We start from the raw sequence: 14250 nt of genomic DNA on the forward strand, positions 1-14250 counted from the left end.
GAATGAAAAAGTGCCTCAAGGGAACACTGGAGCAGATGAGGACATGCCAGGAAGGCCACTGCCTGTTCTGAAGAAGGAAGCAAGAGCTGGTGGGACTGGCAGGCTCAGGCAGCTGTAATTCTCTGGAAGCCAGAAGCCCTGACCTGGAAGAGGGCAAGGAGCAAGTAAGAAACAAAATTATTTAGAAAAAGAGAAAGGAAAAAATAAAAATACAAGACCCAAGTGACAACTCTGAAGCATCCAGAGTCAGTGCCTGAGGGGGCAGGAGATCCCATCCATCTGAAGGCAGCTGGCAGAAACCCAGCTACACTGACTCCACACCATTCAAGAACTTCAAAAATATTAAACTATATTATTTTAGCATTTACTTCTCAAATTCCTGCAGCACTTCTGAAGCTGACAGAGCAGGTGGAAAAACACTGTGTCCTGCAGGATTGCTCCTAGCAGGGAACAGCGTGTTGTGAAAATGAACAACCACAAATGCATTACTGAAAAATCAAAGTACTCAGTTCCAATTTCCTTGTAAGAAAGGCCTCCTTTGAAAAGGTCTTACTTTCTGCTCTGGCAGGCTGTTAGGACAATGGCTTTTACAACTGCCACCTCCTCCTCAGGTTAACAATAACCACCTTCTTCCTTCCAAAACAGTACAAAGTGTTTTTCCATCTTGCTTTTTTCCTGCCGCCTGCTGCACCTGGGCTTTGTCATGCTTGCCAGGTGCCAACAAGTGCAGTGTGTCCATTCCTGACTCTATTCATTGATTCCAGATGAGGGAAGAAAAGAAAGGCGCCCACCTCTTGCTCCACTGTGCAACTCACCCTTTGGTAGTTTCCAGTTTCCCTCCCTAGGATAATCTAACTTTCCAGCCATTTTTTCTAGCCCCCATCCCTCCCTACATGTAGGAACACAAGTCTTGCACAACCTGCCATGCTGAGAACACAGACTACAAGGGATTTGGGGTGTATTCTGTGTAACCTAAAATGCTCTCCTTGCAAAACACCAGCCAAAGGGTCACCAGCCCCATGGGTGAAATAATCCATGACACTGCTGATTCCTTTGGGGATTCCAGTGTATCTTCCTAATATTGCAGATGTGGGAATGGTAAATGATCACACCTAACAAAATGGGCTCCCTTTAGCTTTGGTTGTCAGCTGTCAACAAAGTGGAGAAAGCAGAACTTCTTTATACCAGTTAAATGGAAAAAATGCAGGAAATTTCCTTTAAAAGCAGAAAAGCTCCCCCATGGAATTCTGGGGGCTGTTTCTACCAGAGACACTTTTGCTTTCATAAATAATAGTGACTATTTCAAATGGCCACTGGACAAATTCTTGGCAACCTTGAGACCCACGGGATTTTGTTAGCGAAGAGCAGGATTCATTTCCTTGTTCCTATGGGAGACAGAGAAGCAGTGATGGGGAGAAGCAGCACACTGCACCGAGAGCAAATTCTTCACCAAGGACTGAAGTGGCCAAGGCTGTTTTTGTTTCAGGACGCCCCACAGAGACAGGCAGCCACACACTGGGCAGTGCCCTGGGACATGCATGCTGGGACAATCCCTGATGTGATTGCACTGGGTGTCAGCAAGGAACAAGACCTTTCATTCTGTGCACTAAATCCCCTCCTTCCCCAGGAGCAAGCAGCTCATTCCCTGGCTGGATTTCCTTCATGTGGGACATTCCTGACCCCATCCACTGCCACCACGTACTCACTTGCTGAAATTGAAGAGGAGTCTTTCAAAGACCAGGACAGGTCCTGTGCTGCTCAGAATGGTGAGGGGCTGGCCAGCCAGGAGGCAGAACACGGCGCCGGTGACAGCGGTGCCCAAGAAGCTCTCCAACACGCCCTGCAGGGACACAGCACAGGAATCACCCTCTCTGAAGGAGCACTTCTGTTGTGGCTGCATGTCCCTGTGCCTGTGACCAAGGGGACAGCATCCTCCGGCCCCCCCTGCAGCTGTCACCAAGATGTTGGTGCCACACAAGCCACAGTTACTCGGGACAACCCACATTAATGTGCTGAGCAGCCATTAACAGCACAGGCCAATCCCTCCCTTCCGCCAAGGCAGCAGGGATGCAGCTGCAGCTCTCCTGACTTGTCAAGGGTACTGCAAGAATTGCAATCCAGTTTTGTGTCTCTCTTCCTTTAGAAGACACGAGTTAGTGTTTTCACTGAGGAAAGCAACAGGCTGGCTGCCTTTGGGGGACTTGTAAGGCTGAGCCCAGTAATCCCAGGGCAAGGAGCAGCCTTCACACAGCTGATCCTCTCCACTCCTCTTGTATTTTTCTTGGAGAGGGCCCTTGTGGCCAGAGCATCTGGAATCTCTTTTCCCTGCGTTCTTCCACTTGTCTGTAGCTAAGAACAGCATTTTTTCTCAGAAACAGAAAACTCAGGAGCAAGCTGTGAAGACAGTGCTGGCTGGGGCAGCTCCCAGGACAGGGAACAGGGATGGGCCACGCTCAGTGCCTGCCCCAGCAGCAGTCACATCACTGTTTACAACAGACAAGACACAGACACACAAACTGTGATGTAGTCACCCCAAAAATACTGCTCTCTGAGGGTTTTTTTGCTACTTGATAGTAAGCTTGAGACTTCTGGACACAATGAAGTGTTTCTCAATTTGAACTAGATTTGGAATCAGGTAACATTTCCCCTTCCTCCTGTAATTTAAAGACTGCACCTTGTGCAGAGCAGACAGGCTTTGCTGTACTACCCCATGACAGTCCAGTGTTGCTCACTGGTGGGACCTGGAGACCTCTCCATTCCTGACTTCCCTGGAAAAGGCAAACTGTTTGTACAGAAGAGAGGGGAGCTGGGCTGCTGGATCTTACTCTAGCCTGTAATTCATCACAGGGAAGTGCAGGGTTCCAGATATGTGCCCTCATTTCCTATGTTTGACTTAATTAAACCTGCATAAATTAATAATTCAGTCATTATCATTATGAGCTTGATTATTGCTAGGAGATTTGAACTGGACTGGCTGAACCAAATATATCTAAATATAACCTCCTACTTTTCCTATTATTCCACTAACACACAGGACCTCCAGCACTGTTAACAGAGAATCCCTTCTCTTTAGCCTGAGCTAAGCCATTGATCCAGCCTGTCCATGGATATGTGCCTGGTTCTCAGCTTGTGCCCTCCCACTACTACAAACTACTACTACTTTCTAAAGACCTGACATTTCTCTCCTGTGTTACTCATTTTCCTAATACTTTTGGCATTTTCTTTTCACCAGAGAGGCCAAAGCCTCTACAGAGGTACTGTAGGAATCAGGCAGAGGATTCAGAGTTAGCAAATTGAATTGGACTAAAATGGTACAACTGAGAGCAGATCAGAGGAGCTTCTCGGTACAGAAGGAGCAAACCTTCTCTGTTTCTTGGGCCTGCTTTTATTCACCATTTAAGGAACTGCTGTACAAGCTGTCAAAGAACAGCACAGCAGCAGAGAAAGCAGTGAAAGCACAGAACACCTCCATTATTGTACCAAGAATTCCAGCTTTGCCAGTGCCCAAGCACTGCTCTGACTGGACAGCACAAGGCTGGATTTGCTGGTTCTGAAAGCTCTTGCCCACCTGCATGTTCTCCGTAGCATCCCCAAGCAATCCCCCAAAAGTGATGGCATTGGTGACAGTGGCCAGGTAGATGAAGAGGATGGCTGAGAGGGCCTGGATGTTCAAAGCGTCGTAGAAGTCACTGGCGAAGAACGGTGCTTTCCTCTTGATGTCTTTGATCAAGCCCCCGCAGAATCTGCAGGGACAAGCAAAAGGAGACTCAGGCAAGATGTCTCACAGTGAAACTCAACACTCTAAACCAGAGCAGAGACACTGCCAGCAATGAAGTATGATCTCTAAGGAGTGAGATCAGCACGTTGCAAACAGCCTTATCATAGCTGTGGTGGTCCAGGGATCTCAGAGAGAATCCTGTAACGAGAGATAATATCTCAAACTTGTGATGCAGCTGGAAAGGGACAAATTGCAGGACTACAAGCCACACTTCTGCTGAAACAGACCACTACAGTTTGTGTGTCAGGAAGCTCATCTGTTGGTTTTTTTCCCCCAAATATATTAGTTGATGTAATAAAACAGATTAACTCTGGTCTAAGTCCCTGCCTGAATTTCTCCACATAGCAGACACCATGGCTGGGCGAGCCAAACAATGTGCTGCATGGAAAAATGATTCAAATTAATAACCAGCAAAAGAACTAGAAGCAAAAACATAAGGGAAACACTCTCGGATGACAAAAGAACTTTCTTGCAGATATCCCTTTTTGTATGATCACAGACAAGACAGTACTTAAGTCCTATAAACTCCACATGGCACTGGCACTGCCAGCATGAAAAATGTTTGTTTAGCCTCTTGTTCCCCTGCTCACAGCTCCCCACCTCTGCCAGGACTGCACAGACACTGTGGCAGACAGGTACACACCACCTTCTGACCCCAAATCAGGACACTCCACTGCCTTGTACACACCAAGGCAGTGTGAAGACTTTCAGACTTTCCCTCTAGAATTTAGACTAGAACTAGAACTGAAAAAGAAGATTCAGAGTGGGAAGGAAGGCACAAAGCCACCATGAAGCCCTGTGCATTGATCTTGAAATGCTGAACCCGCTGTTTCATGACCACCTGAGCTGTATTCCCACTCCAGTGGACTTTAACATGGCACAAAGCAGAGTAATAAAGCAGAGAGTAGGGCCTGGGCCACTGTTACTCTCTCTCTTTCTATCCAATAACAGCCTTTAGCTGTGCACTCCAACTGCAACACTAATGTCCAGAAAAGGGAACATCTCTGCTTTTGGCTAAGGCACCCCTTCAGCAATCCAAATGGATTAACTGAGGCTTGTACCAGCCATGTTTATGTTCCCTACAGCCCATCTGACTTCCCAGGCTCCCAACAGGCAGCACCTACCTGGGCCTTCCATCCTTTTTAATGGCTCTTTATCATTTACTGAGAATCTGATCCATGACCTTCAGCCATCTGCTGAAGCCGGACGTTCTGAACCCTTCACACAGCCTCACTCTGGGCAGGAAAGGCCCCCAGGACACATTCTGGGGTCACACCTGAGCCTGTACACACAGCCCACTGGGCTGGGGATGCTTTGGCAAGGAAGGCATTGCAGGGGTGTCACCGACCTGCCCGTGCGCTGCAGCTCCTCGCAGTCGCCATGGCCGCCGCCGCCGTGGCCGCCGTCATGGGGCGTGTCGCCGTTCATCTGCACGTTCTCCCCACCCGAGTACATGTTCTTCCTAGGCCAGGACACAGCATATCAGAGCACCAAGAGGAACCTCAAAGAGCCCAGCAAACTACCAGCTGTGTTATTGTGCGCCTACAACATCATCTCAAAAGGTACAGACTTCCAGGAACATCCTCCCTCCCTGAAAATATCTCCAGGCCTTTCTAAATAGTGACAGCCAGGTGCAGGTCACTCCTTAGACCTGGCACAACCAGAACACTGCCTCTTCCCCTCATGCCCACTGTCCCTGGCCAGCAGCCCCTCTCCTGCTATTACCTCTTATCTGAAGAAGGGAGAGACTTGGGGGGCTCTATCCTAATGGCTGGATCCCATTCCCCAGGGGGGAGCACAATGACTTCATCCAGAAATTCATCGATGCCTGCGATCAGGTCCTGACGGTCCTTGGCTTTATAGGCAATGTCATGGAATACCTGCAAGGAAAAGAGACTCCCCGTGGGAAAGGTTTGCATTTTCTGTGGCCCTGGCTCCAGAAGCAGCTGCTGAGTTCTACAAAATCAACTTAACTCCTTCTCAGAAACCTCTGAGAAAGTATCAGGACATGCGCCACAAGGAGGTGTGACCCTCAGAAAGCCCCTTCCTTTGGCTGGATAACAACAGAGATTCTTTCCTTTTAGGCATATATCTAATTTTAAGAAAACCATTTATTTCTAACCTTTAAAAATGTTAGCAAAGCAATCATCTATATCATTAGTGCAAAAAAGTTTTCTTCTACATAAGGACTTTCAATTACACTTGTAGAAGACACTTTGACAAAGTCACCTACTTCAGTCTATCAAACCCAGCTTCATCTTCATCCCTGTGACACAGAACTGATAACAATATTTACTCAAAAACAATATCATAAGCTGGTTTTAGTGAAAGGCCTGGTATTAATAATGAAGAACAAACGAGAAAAGGTGGGGGGAGGAAATCATTAATGCTGAATTTTATAGGAATCTTCTGGAGTGTGTGGAGAGGAGGTGGATCAGTGCATGTGACAGACGAGTTGGTGGCAGGAAGGGACTCTGGGGCTGTGGGAAGCAGCCCAGTGAGTGACAGAAAGCTGGAGAGCTGGGAGCAACTGAGCTGTGATGAAGGAGCTGTAGGGAAGAAAGGAGCTGTAAATGAATCTTGAAAGGCTGTCCATGGCAGCAAGGAGGGGCCAGCTGCTCCTGGCTACACATGAACACTGCCAGTGCTTGGGACACAGTGCCACACGCAGCACCACATGGGGGAAACGGTGCTGTGGGCATCACCCGCATATCCCTGGCTGTGGGATTCTGGGATGGCAGAATGGGACACAAGGTGCAGACCACAACAGAATAAATTCAACAATTAATTCACAGTTGATATGAAAGAGTGATCACTAGCAGGACAATACACACGGCGCACAAACTTCTCCTAGAGTCACACTTTTAACAAACACAAAGTCAGAGGCAGTAATTTTGTCAACAGATGGAATTAGGAGGTAACATGGGTATTTCAGCTGTATGTGAATGCGCCTTCCTGTTGACCAGGCTGGAGGGAAGGACACTGTTACTTGGGAAAACCATTTCCCACTGGAGATGCCAAGACACCTACCTCATCTGACATCAGTGTGGCAATGGCTCGGCCGATCTCATGATAGGACTTGGCTTTGCCCTTTGGTCCCAGCAGAATGAAGAGAAATCTGACAAAACCAAGAGATTGTTCTTACTTAGGATGGCAAAATCAACTGCTTATTACCTATACAATACCTAGACAGAAATCTGGCCTGAAATTTGTGGTCCTTGTTAGAGATCTGGAGGCTGCCAGTTGCCTCAAGCTATCTTTGGACCAGAGGTTACACCTTGTGGCCCACCATGGTCTGTGCACTACGAAAGCCTGTCTACCTCCATGGGGATTTGTTTCCATGGGGATACCATCCATGGGGATGGAATCACAGAACAGTGTGTGTTGGAAAGGATCCCAAAGGCTATCTACCCCCTCTACTAGCCAGGTTCCTGCAAGCCCTGTCCAACCTGGCCTTGGACACTTAATTTTCCACATGATCTCTTTGGGCAGCAACTACATCCAAGTCACAGCTGAAGAGTTTAAAAAACACCATGGTATGAAATTTTTGGAAGTGCAAACATACAGATGAAATAACCTCACCAGAAGCACCTATCCCCTTCCAACAACTGGATTAAATATTATTTTATCTCCTAACTCATATATGATGAGGTACTAAGTTGAATGGCTTATGAGGAGTATTTTATCCAACCAAGCACTTTCTGTTCAAGAGAATCTAGAGTACTAAAGGAAAAAAGGCAGCAAGTTAGTAGGACAAGATCCATAAATACATACTGATTGGCATTACTACACAACACCTCTTAATTGAGTCTTTCACGAGGTGTTTGAGTGTTTTACTGGAGGTTCACAGGGAGGTGAGTAAGCCACACACACCCAGGTCATGTCCTCTGCTCTCCTCCCACCTCCTGGAACTTTCCCTGCTTTACCAGTTCTTACAAAATAACACTCAAGAAAAACTGTTCCTCAGCCAACTCTTTCCAAACTCCAGGATGCAAATTAGCCAAACATATTAATATACTAAAAAAAGGAGGTTCATAACTTCAGGAGCTGCTGCTTGGCATTCTCCTGGTTTTCCAGGAGAACCAGGCACTTCCATAACCCTCTTCTGCAATAACCCCAACCAGCTGGCTCTTTTCCAGCACAGTGCAGCAGCACCTGAATGCTCCTGCACTACTAAAACACTCCTGAAAACAAGGAGACTGTGGCATTTTCCAAATTCTTTGTCCTAATTCAGCTCAGATCTGCCTTCAGTGGGTAGAACAAGATCTTTTCACGGGCCAGACATTACAAACACAAAAACATTAATGCATTTTAGTGGCTGTAGCATTAATATGCAGAACAGGACTGTTTCTTCATGCAGAAAACACCAATCTTAATTGTATAGGCTATATTGTATAGGATTACCAGAAGACACTGTGTCAGATCTTATTGGTGGGCAATACATTCACACTTAGTTTATTGGTTAGTACGTGGTATTTTGCATGTGTATCAAACTTCTGTATTTATAGTTAGTTTACATACTTTTTCTACTGATTCCCATGAGACAGATCTTATTGTTTATGCAGGTGCTAGTTGTTTTTCACCTAAGAATAAGTTGTGTTAACAAACCTTTCATACCTAAGATTGTTTTTGGATGGGAACTTGCAAATTACTCAGCTGCACTTAGAAGAAATGACAGGGTAGCTATAAATTTATCAGAGCAGGCCTGATTTGATGAGGCCTTTCTTCTATAATTCTTTTACCTGTCTACAACAAGTGGCCTGAACTAGAGTATGTGTGCATAGATTTATTATCATTTAGTTATGAACATTTCCAGCCACAAAAGCCCTCACTCCATGCTGTGCCATACTCCTCCTCTTCCTCTGCTGAAGGCCACTCAAGAATTCCTCCCTGCTTCACACAATACATGCTGAGTTATCCAATGCCTATTTCTGACACCTAACATTGCTAATAATGCTGCAAGGCAGGGAATGGGAGGTTCCACCAAGCTCAAAGCCTCTCAGAAGTATTAATAAAATGCAATGTTTCTCTCAATGCACTGCTGGAACAGCAACTCCATAAGGGCTGAAGGCACCTATCAAAAGAATCTCAGCCAAGTCCTGGAGGAAAAGTACCTTTGCAGTGAAAAGCCTCCACTGGGAGGACCAGATCTGCCCCTCGCTCTCCAAATACCTTGGACAAGTTACCTCACTTCATTTGAGACCTGCAGACACCAGCCTTTCCCAACTCTGCACACCAGACTGTGCAAGTCTGTGCAGCTTATCTCCAAAAAACATCTTCTCCTGGCTCACTCCTCATCTTTCTTCCCATCTTCACTGCATTAAACAGTAGCCTTGAACACACGATTGTGAGTTGCTCTGATGAAAATACAAAGCCATTCCCAAGCCATGTTGCCAGCTCAGGGCTTCCCCAAATGAGGAGTCCCAAGCACTGTGGGATTAAATTCGACACAAGAAAACCAAAGGCCTTAAAGGTTTTTTCAATGTGACCAGTAAAAAGAAAACTCAGGAAAGGCTGAGATATCTCTGTTCCAACTGCATATCCCTGATGTTTCTATTCTAGCCCCTGTGCTCTGGAACCAGGCTGGGAGAGCTGGGGGTGATCAGCCTGGAGAAGAGGCCCCAGTGAAACCTCAGAGCTCCTTCCAATGCCCAAAAGGGCTACAGGAGAGCTGGAGAGGGACTTGGGACAAGGACCTGGAGTGACAGGACAAGGGGGAATGGCTTCCCACTGACACAGAGCAGGGTTAGATGGGATATTGGGAAGAAATTCTTTATGCAAGGGTGGTGAGGCCCCAGCATAGACTGACCAGAGAAGCAGTGGCTGCCCCTGGATCCCTGGAAGTGTCCAAGGCCTGGTTGGACAGGGCCTGGAGTAACCTGGGCTGGTGGAAGGTGTCCCTGCTCGTGGCAGGGGGTTGAAACAAGATGGGCTTTGAGTTCCCTTCCCTTCCAACCCAAACCATTCCCTGCTTCTCTATCTGCAGTTCCTGAAGAGCAGGAAATGTTCACCTAACACAGCACCCCAGACAGAGGGACTGGAGACAAAACCTGAGTGTTTAACCCCCTCCTGCCCTACATAAAACCAAGGAGAGAAGCACACGGGTCACACTGGCAGTACTGAGAGAGCTGGTCCAGTTCCAGAGGCTGCGCAGCATCCAGCTGGCACCCGCACTTTTACCAGGGAATCAACAGCTGAACCAAATAAAAGGAGAGGTCCCACAGGACAGAAGGCTGGGTATGCCAGAGGCTCCAGCATCCTGCAGTCTGCGGGCTGTAAGTGCAGGCCCACGGCAGGAATACCGGCGGCACCGGAGATGCTCCATCACAGCTCCTCCTGGCCCTGAGGGGATTTCCTTGATTGAATTTCCTAGGATGCAGCCATGGCAAATGGCTCTTCATCACTCATGAAAGCCACCTAATGAGCCTTCCTGCTTTGATTAGGGCCAGTATTTGCTTTGGAGAACACCAAATGGATAATACTATTTCCTGGGAAAAATGCTGGCAGGGAAGGACATACTGCCTTTATTATTGCTACTGAGTAATGAGGCGGCCCAGCAATCCTGGGTCTAACTTCCTGGCTCTCACCACCACAGCAAGCAATATCTCATCTTACAACTGCTGAAAAGAATTTGGAGATATGTTTAAAAAATAGTCAGTGGGATTAGAGTGGGAAGCTGAAACACTGAAGCACACAGAGGCCAGGAACACAGAGGAATGAATAACCTGCTACAGAATGAAGCCACATCTGGGTCCCCACACTCCTACCTGAATACCCAGAGTGTACAGACAGCTGTGGATATGGCTGTAAGAAACCACTTGATGAAACTGCAAGAAACACAAACACTGCTACTACCACTAAAGAGCAAAGCTAGATGTCTTTTCCCTTTGTTTGGTACACAGAAAGAGGCAAGGATTCCAGCAGCCATCTAACTTCCAGGGCAGCTTAGACAGGCAGGCATAATCAAGCAGTGACTTAAAATATTTAAGAACATGAGATATATTGCTATGAGACTGAGGTTAATTTGCAACATGAGTCACAATAAATAAAATATTTCTCTGACATTTTTCCTTGAGCCATTATGCATTATAAAGCAACAAGCCCCAGTAGAATTGTATGTCCAAGTTCACCTGACTTTTTTTTGCCCCAGGAGGGCCAGAATTGAATTTTCCATCTCTTCTGAGCTGAAGAGGAATAATATGTACAGCAAAAATGTGCAGAGGGAATCTGGGATCTGTACAGAAGGGGCAGGAAAAAAGCCTCAGGACTTCAATTCAACACTGACAGTGCTCTTAACAACTGCTGAGTTGTTAAGGCAGTGTGTTTGTGTAATGGTTTACTCATAACCAAACTCAGGAGCTGAAAATGATGAAGCAGCTTCAGTGAGTTTTGTTACTTTGCACCACCAATGCTGATGGTTCTGCATGTCACAGCATGGAAGGCATGGAGAACACCTCCTGGCGTGCTGTTTTACCTTGGCCAGGTGGAAATGCAGGTGCCTGGGTGGTGCCTGCCCGGGGCTGGCTGTCCTTACCGTGTGGGGACAGGGACCTCGGTGAGCGCTCCCAGCATGACCGCCTGCTGCAGCCGCACGAAGGCAATGAAGGGGCTCTCCAGGAAATCCACCTCCCCCACCAGCACGTTGGAGGCCTCAGCGTCACGAGGCAGCTTCTTCATGAATTTGTTCTTCAGCTGCAGCAGTGCAAGAGGAGGGAAGAGAAAATTAAGTTGCGCTGGGCATGTTCTTCTCATCTCTACACCTCTGTGCAGTAACTGTGCACACTCATGGACCCTGCAGTGCACCCTTGGTCTGGATCCAGCCACGGAGAAATGTCCAGGCTCCAGGGAGACCTCAGCTCAAAGTCTCCAGGGAAGGGGAAAACACCACAGCAGCAGCAGGAGCCCCTGGGTTCTAAAACTCAGCCTCTGCGAGACACCTTTGTTTGAATTTCAGCAGCGACAGAATTAATTTGAATGGAAGGCTTTTTGAAAAGCCTGCCCTCAGCTGGTTCCCAATCTGCCCCCTCTCCCTGGGTGATCTCTGGAGATGTTCTGTGTGTGCCTGGCAAAGGGTGAATGGAGAGGGAGGATGTACTGCCAGGAGCACCAGCAAGAGGGGGGCACTGAACTGGGCTATGAATCCCTAATGAGCTGCATGAGGTGACTCAGGAAGGAGGAAAATGGAAAAAGTCTCCAGAAAATACATGAATTGACTGAACAGGAAGAAAACTGCCCCTGCACACTTCAGTTAGGATTACCACCAGAAGAAACAGTAAATAAGCATCAAGGAGCATCGTGGAGGAAGTCTGGAAAAGCCCTACCAGTTCTTCCACAGACAGTGTTTGGAAACACAGTGGCGGTAAAAGAATAATGGGAAGATGGCAAATCCACAACAAACATTTTATTTACCTCACCAGGCTGGCTGGCTGTGTGGCTGAACAAGGACCATTCAAAACACCAGGGCTGGTTTGGACACCTGACCCAAACCCAGGTGATTCTCTGAGGCAGAACTGATCTGCAGCATTTCCTGTGCCCACTCAGCTCCTGAGGCTAAAGGCTCCAGCCCCTTCCTCCTGCCCAGCACAGCAAACCACTGTCACTAATTTTGAAGAGCTGCCATTATAATGGAGTTTTTAATCTCCAAATGAATTTTGCAGCACCACTCACCACTTTCTTAAATCATTTATGAGACAGGTAATGAGTGCAGTCAGCACTTAAAATCCATTCTGAACCATTCCCCAAAGAAGCTTTGGAAAGATCTGACTCCTCAGCAGCATCCAGGAACATGGGAGGGATGAGGGAACTTCACTTTCCCCTGCCAAACTGAAGATCATTCCACCCCAACCACTAATGTTATGTCAAAAGCCACAGGTCTCCAGCACTGTACTTGCAAAAAGGCACATCAGCCTCAGAATCCCAATCTCCTTAAATGTACTGGAGCACTCGGATCATCAACACCACTCTGGATTGACTGGTAATGAAAGCAGCTCCTGAGTACACACTCCAAAGTAGCACTTAGGGAAGGTTAATTCCCCTGGAGCTTCAACCTGTCTCTGTCTCTCTGTTTTTCTGTATCTGCTCACACAGAGGTTTAAGATCACCTGATCACCTTCCCACAACTTATCCCTTGAACACCTGCCTCCAGGGGCACCTTCCGGGCTCCAGGCTGCTCTGTCACTCAAGGATGCTTTAGAGGGCGACTGTGGATATGAGGAGAAACCAGGAAGGCAAAACTGCCCTCTGCATCAAGAAAAACAGCGAAAGTAAAGGAAATTCCAGTTAACTAAACTTTCTAGAAGCTTTTCCTTTCCTCCAGAAGGGTGGCATTGATTGTACTGGAAGACAATCATTTTCACAGGAGCTTCATGGAGTGAAAGTACATCACCCAGGCTGACAGACCTCAAAACTGGGAATGTCTGCTTGCAAGTGTGGAGATGAGAAGATGTTCCAGCAGGAAAAGCAGCAATCACTCCCACAATCAATCCCAATGCATTCCCAAGAATGGGATCCAGCCAGCGCTTTCCTGTCCACGGGTCCCCAGGAAAGGCAGGAGGGCTTCTCTAAACAAGGCCAATTTCTTTTTTAACTCCAGCACTGGCTTTGGCACAGATTCCCTGTTGACATGGGAACACTGGGTTGAATACACAGTGTCTACACCACAACAAATAAGAAGGGTTTTGTGCCTCCCTCTGACTGACCACATTCATTCAGAGCCAGGCTCGTCCCACATCCAAGCCCTCTGGAAACACAGATAACACCAGGTCAGGAAACTCCCCTTATATCAACATACATTCCCTTGCTTTATGCTGTTGCATCAGCTCAGGAATAGCAGGTGCCTGGGAAAACAGATTTCCTTTCGTGTCCCCTTTATTCTACATGTTGAGCCCTGAAGGAGTCCTGGTGGTGCAGCCACTTGGAGTTGCCAAGGACATTCTAATAGAGCACAGCCAAGGGCTTCTTGCAGGGGGAGGGACTGGAGTGGGAACAGCAGTAGGAACTTCCCCAGCTTCCTGTGATCTGCTGGCACTGCAGCACCAGAGGGGCTGAGAAAGCACCTACTTGACTTTTTTCAGTCACTCTCCTTCACACATAAGCTGGAAAAAAAGGGTTTACAATGTTTTTTAGATATTAAGATGTGGCTGCCCCATCCCTGGAAGTGTCCAAGGCCAGGGGTTGGAGCAGCCTGGTCTAGTGGAAGGTGGCCCTGCCCATGGCAGGGGGTGGAATAGGATGATATTTAAGATCCCAATCCATTATGAGATTATGGGATTCTATGAATATGTTGCTAGTGAAAAATTTGATCCAACAACTTGATATTCAGGAGCTGGAGGAATTCTCCAGCTGTGAGAGGCCCTGGGTTTATGGACATAGCTCCAGCACCGCTGGTGTATCTAGTAACAGAGAGCTGGGAGCCCAGGAGGGGGCAGGAAGTCTAGATGCTCATTTATTAACTGCTATATAGAAAAGAAGAA

At 47.4% G+C, this 14250-nt stretch overlaps 1 protein-coding gene across 4 annotated transcripts in view; it reads right to left on the reverse strand.

The window, feature by feature from the left end:
- SLC4A4 (solute carrier family 4 member 4) overlaps positions 1-14250 on the reverse strand; it is a 114988-nt gene that overhangs the window by 21733 nt on the left and 79005 nt on the right. For all 4 annotated transcript variants that reach the window (XM_054291495.1, XM_054291487.1, XM_054291510.1 and 1 more), the window contains 6 exons: positions 11313-11470; positions 6809-6896; positions 5504-5658; positions 5127-5240; positions 3569-3743; positions 1707-1840 (listed from right to left, as the gene is read on the reverse strand). In XM_054291495.1, coding sequence (XP_054147470.1) covers positions 1707-1840; positions 3569-3743; positions 5127-5240; positions 5504-5658; positions 6809-6896; positions 11313-11470 — 824 coding nt within the window. The remainder of the gene's footprint in view (positions 1-1706; positions 1841-3568; positions 3744-5126; positions 5241-5503; positions 5659-6808; positions 6897-11312; positions 11471-14250) is intronic.

This window comes from Melozone crissalis, unplaced genomic scaffold (genome assembly GCF_028551555.1).
Source record: "Melozone crissalis strain CALT ecotype California unplaced genomic scaffold, PUWL_Pcris_2 ptg000006l_1, whole genome shotgun sequence".
NCBI lineage: Eukaryota > Metazoa > Chordata > Aves > Passeriformes > Passerellidae > Melozone > Melozone crissalis.